Here is a 6,000-nt window from a genome sequence, read left to right as displayed (position 1 = left end):
GGAACGGATTGCAGCTTTTAAAGAAGGATAAGGTATTGGATGCTACTGATAGTGATTTAATAATTAACTTTAAATAATTACTTTAATCATACTTACGGTATATTTTATTAAATATCTAAATATTCTGGCAATTTAGCGAAATGGTAAAGGTCCAAACAGTCATGCGGTAGAAAAGGACAATGGAGTCGATGACATCTTTTCTAGCAATTCTTTTAATAACTCAAAGACTGATAGCAATGAAAATTGTAATTCTTTGGAGAACGCTATCTTTAATTTAACAGAGAAATCTACGCCTAAAACTACCGATAATTCCAAAGAGTCTACTCCTTCAAAGTTTCGCTTCAAGTCTCGAAAAAATTGGTTTAAGAAGGCGTTAAGTTTGGATATTCCTGTAACTAGAGAAATTAGGGCAGAATCGTATGATTCGTATTTATCCGTTAATGACCCATTAAACAAGTCTTCATTGCGTATAGAATCAAATGAATCCGTCAATCATGCCAATTCAGATGGTTTGGTTAACAATAAAAAAATTCTAGACGATTCCAGTTCGCCATTTTCAGATAAATCTGATGCACCTTTATCAAGCCATTTGAGCGCAGTTAATACGGATTCTGTGCCAGCTAGATTTCGTAGTAAGAGTGATCATACAACTTATAATCAACGAAATCAGATATCATCAAATACTGAAGGCAGTCATGATAGTGAAAAAAATAAGGAAACTAATAATGATGACGAACTTGACGCTAAGCCAGGTAAGCACAAAAAAGACTTAACTTTATTGCAGGTTACTATATACTCCCATGACATTGAACGATTATAAGAATAGATGGAAATGTGTTGCGTAATGCTATGCTTATTTTGAAATTGTTTTAGTCACCGCTTACATTCAACTCATGGCCACCGAGTATGATGAAGCTGATGCAAAGGCACCGTTAAGTGGTGATGATGAAGATAGTTCCCTTGTAGCCATAGCACTGGAAAAGCATACAAAGTCTCCTTCTACACTACGTCGAAATAAGGTTTCTATCTATGCATTTTAATTTACAAAGTGTAGGGGATTGTAAAATTTATGTATTTGGTTAATAAAATATTGCTTTATTATTCTTATGTAAAGGTATATAGATCAAGGCCTGATCGTGCATCCTTACCTGCTAAGGTAAGTTCCCTTTTGTAATGCAATATGTTCTCTGTTACTTTCTTAATGCTAAGAATAGAAAACAAGGTAATTCCTCTTCTACTTACACAGCGACCTTCAGTGCTTGCTAAAGTATCTGCAGATGGCACAATTGCAGAGGAAGATGAAATTGAAAATACCGATCGAATATCGACAGTTTTTGATAATGTGTAAGATAGATAAAATCAATTAATTTTTTAGTAATTAACATTTATTATTATAGAATGTTATAGTGGGTAAAGATTATTTATAGGATACTATGAAATCGTTACAGCTTGAAAGATATAAGGAAAGCAAAGCCGGCTTCAGTTGTATCGGAAGACGATGTATTGATTTCATTCGATGTATCTTCATATCTTCATTTTGCAACCTTAGATAAGGTAGGTTATTATATATTCTCTTTACCTCTTGCGAATTCCTAAATTGTTACTTAAATTGATTGTCTTAAATATATCGATATCTAGACTTCTTGTCCCTGCAATATTAAAGGAGGATCAGTTAATGCACTTATTGTTTATGCTACCAACACATATAAGACCAGTAAGTTTAGTTGGCTATTGTGATACTAATATCATATATAGATATATAATTTAAATATTGACTCTAGCTTGTATATATTGCTAGACAAGTAATGTTATTAATTCTTTTAGATAAAGCCTTCCTAGAAGCTTTGATCATGACCTACAGGACTTTTATAACGCCGTCTGAAATCATTGAAAAGCTTCTTCTAAGATATCCTAGCGTGTTTGCTTTATCTTCAATCTTATTATAGAATATACGCTAGCTTGTCCTATTATACGAGTATTATGATTTTATTTTTCTTAATTTTGCGTACATTTAAAAAGTTTGATCAAATGAGAGTATACAGTGTCAGCCAGCAGACTCTTGCTTTAATTTTGCGAATTTTGCATACAGGCTGGTAAGGATTTTACACTTATGCTGTATATCATATATTATAAATGTTTCTTTCTACAATATTTGTTGCGTAATATTGTTTAGCTAACTAGTTGATTTGTTATATTGTATTAGTGGTGAATTAAATAGCGGTACAGTCTTTCGTCTCGCCGAGTTAGAATGTAATTTTTTGGAGACTGGTCTATTAAAGGAAACTGTTATGCTACGGGAAGCTTTAGTGCAAGAGGTAGTATATAGCTCTTGTAAAACTAGTACAAGTAAAATATAATTTTAGTTTAGCATGGAGTTTCAATTATTCTACAGTGGTTAAGTACATACCATTCAATATGTATAGTGTAATCGAATGAGAAAGAAGAGAAATAAGCCTTTACGTCCTCCACCGTGCGCAGAAAACGTTCAATCTAGGTAGCCTAATGAGCTGTCATTGTTACTACTCTTACGCTTTACAAATGATATGGATGCTAATGCTACTCTTTTATTAGGTCGTATAAAATATTTGATTTTACGGCTCAAGAACTGGCCGAGCAGATTACTTTAATGGATTTTCAACAATTCAAGAAGATTGAGGTTCGTACAGGTGTGAAATAAATTATGATCAATAACATTAAGTTATGGTGATAAAACTTTGTAGATTCCGGAAATACTTAGATGGGGTAAGAAGCAGTCTGAGAAATTAAATCCAAACTTAACAGCTTTCACTGAGCATTTTAATAATATTTCCTACTGGTAAGTCCATATATGGTCGGTTGTTTATGAAGAGTAATGAAAAGGTTTTATCGATCATTTGATACGGAATTCCTGTGTAAACTTTTATCTTGGATATTTGCAGGATTCGTACATGTATTTTGTTAGAAGAGAGACAGCAAGATCGTGAGAAAATAATGGGCACATGTATTAAAATATTGAAGGTTGGAAGGGTTTATAAATTTCCTTATTAACCAAGTTGTAGATTACTTTACGCAAACTCCAACATTTGGATTTGGTATGCTATCATTTTCTAGTGTTTGCGCCGCATGAATAACTTCAATTCGTACTTGGCAATTTTGTCAGCCCTTGATTGTGCTTCTGTACGGCGTCTCGATTGGCAGAAACAATTTACAACCGTACGAAATTAATGTTACCAAAAAATTGATAGCTATAGCTTAATTATTATGACGGATTTAGTTAAGAGCTTATGTTAAAATGTGTAATTTTTAGGCCATTGAAGAATTATCTAGTCTTATTGATAATACCATGTCTTTTAAAATTTACCGAACGGCATTGGCCGAGGCTAAGCCTCCTTGCATACCGTATCTGTAAGTTTCATTTTATATTTATTTTTAATAATCTTCACTATTCAATGGAGATTTTAGTCATTTACTTTTTGGTGCTGAAACATTTAATTATTTGCAATTATTTCCCATTATCAATATAGGGGTCTTATACTCCAGGATGTAACATTCACTATACTTGGAAATCCAGATAAATTGCCAGATGGTAGCATCAATTTTCAAGGAAGGTGGAAATTGTACACAATTGTCAAAGATATTGAAAATTTTCAAAATTGGTATTAATAACGTATTCTTACATATCTTAATATATTCATTTTATTGATGATGTTTTTATCATATTGTCCTAACGTTTTGACAATTATTTGAATTAATGTAGTCCATACGATATCAATGTCGATGTTACTATTGCCGATTTCTTACGTGGAAGTGTTAATCATTTAACTGATGAGGTAAAGTGTCTATAAAATTCCAACTTTGAGATACTACTTGTACGAAAGTATTGACACTATGTTTTGTAGCTTCATTTTTATGATGGATATTCTTTGATATCTTAAAAATCTATAGTCGTTATATCAATTATCATTGGATATAAAGCCAAAAGAAAGATAACAATTTAACATTGATTGAAAGTGGGGAGAAAAAATTGTCATAATATGTAATGTAATAGTCGTATGTTATTATTTTATAATATGCTTACATTTTATACTGTAACAGTGTATCTAAATGAACAGGCTTTTGCAATGTATGTAAAAAAACATGTCCTGCACTGTATTTGCCAAGCCTATTCATTCATGAAACAGCGTAATATTGTTAATGTCGACTACAAAGATTCATTCTTTCTAGTTTAAGTTGAAATCGCCTGGAATCAATAATACTCGTACAGTATAATAGAAAAACTGAACAGGATTCATGTTGGTGTGCGATGCTATGTGATTCTCCGTAGAATATACTGTATGTAAATTGCAATTTGACCGAAATTTAATGATGCTATTCTAGAATATCTGTTATCTACTTAACACGATTGTTTACGTCTACTGTATATTATGTTATGCTGTACACATAGGAAATGTAGGAGAAAATGATGGTGTGTTAGTTATTAATCACCCATTGATAGCGTTTCAATAATAAAAAAAGCTCTCTTAACTTTATAACGTAGTCCATTTTCTAACGACAATGCAATGAAAATATCAGTATCAATCTTTCTGTGCTAAATTGTGTTTAAATATGCTCTACCGTGATCTATACGGCTGATGGGAATCTTTTCTGAACAAGTCATTTCAGCTCATTTACGTATTGATGATTCTATAGTTGATCGATATCTATGATATGACGATAAGTTGGATAATTAAAATAATTGGCAGTATTCTTTTGACAATGCAGTTTTGACCTAGGCTGTTCCACTCCATTACCAAAGGTTAGGGCTAGCCCATACTGATGATATTATACATGTCGGCGATTTGCACAGTGTTGTCCAGTGTAGATGTATCAACTACTATCCTATTTTTGTGCATTATTATCATTACCATGAGAATATCAAGTCCAGTTGTGATACTACCATGATTCGATCAATCTACTCTCACGATACTATGGAGACAATACACACGGTACTACTTAGTACTACTCATTGCTGGCAGCAAAGTGTCTCCTGGTACCGCAAGTTTTATCCATTCTAGTTCAACGATTAAAATTATCCTATTTTTGTGCATTATTATTACCATGAGAATATCAAGTCCAGTTGTGATACTACCATGATTCGATCAATCTACTCTCACGATACTATGGAGACAATACACACGGTACTACTTAGTACTACTCATTGCTGGCAGCAAAGTGTCTCCTAGTACCGCAAGTTTTATCCATTCTAGTTCAACGATTAAAATTATCCTATTTTTGTGCATTATTATTACCATGAGAATATCAAGTCCAGTTGTGATACTACCATGATTCGATCAATCTACTCTCACGATACTATGGAGACAATACACACGGTACTACTTAGTACTACTCATTGCTGGCAGCAAAGTGTCTCCTAGTACCGCAAGTTTTATCCATTCTAGTTCAACGATTAAAATTATCCTATTTTTGTGCATTATTATTACCATGAGAATATCAAGTCCAGTTGTGATACTACCATGATTCGATCAATCTACTCTCACGATACTATGGAGACAATACACACGGTACTACTTAGTACTACTCATTGCTGGCAGCAAAGTGTCTCCTGGTGTCGTAAGTTCTGTCCATTCTAGTTCAACGATTAAACCTGTTTGATCATACAACTGTTCTTCTCATCGCGATGATAACAAGCAGGTGGATACTATTGGATGAATTTAGAAAGGCAAATTGGATTGTGTGATAGCGGATAAACGGACATGACGAAAGCGCAAATTGGAGTCGTATTCGTACCCGCCCTCCATCGTATTATACTGGACGTCAGTCGGAGTCGTGAGTGACGTTTCACTCCGATCGATCACTGGGTGACAATTTACAACCACGAACTGCTTGTAGTTGGTGCTGATGGTTCTCGCAGTTGTCCAGTGACGATCTGCTTAGACCAGAAGCTTCGCATCATGTTGGGCAAGTCTGTCCCCCCCAAAAAAAGACTACGTAATTTGATTTGATGATTTTACAGTACTTTAG

The 6,000-nt window shown here is 33.6% G+C and overlaps 1 protein-coding gene across 1 annotated transcript; it reads left to right on the top strand.

The window, feature by feature from the left end:
- Positions 1-2,611: 2,611 nt before the first annotated feature.
- Positions 2,612-3,642, top strand: TRIADDRAFT_20966 (uncharacterized protein; the record flags this gene model as incomplete). Its single annotated transcript, XM_002109964.1, has 6 exons — positions 2,612-2,656; positions 2,721-2,815; positions 2,919-2,997; positions 3,091-3,192; positions 3,287-3,384; positions 3,504-3,642. Coding segments are annotated over 6 exons (558 nt in total), but the record flags the coding sequence as incomplete, so codon positions are not given.
- Positions 3,643-6,000: the final 2,358 nt, after the last annotated feature.

Source organism: Trichoplax adhaerens, genomic scaffold (genome assembly GCF_000150275.1).
Source record: "Trichoplax adhaerens TRIADscaffold_2 genomic scaffold, whole genome shotgun sequence".
In the NCBI taxonomy this organism is placed as follows: domain Eukaryota; kingdom Metazoa; phylum Placozoa; class Uniplacotomia; order Trichoplacea; family Trichoplacidae; genus Trichoplax; species Trichoplax adhaerens.
This window is presented reverse-complemented; position numbering and strand designations above follow the sequence as displayed.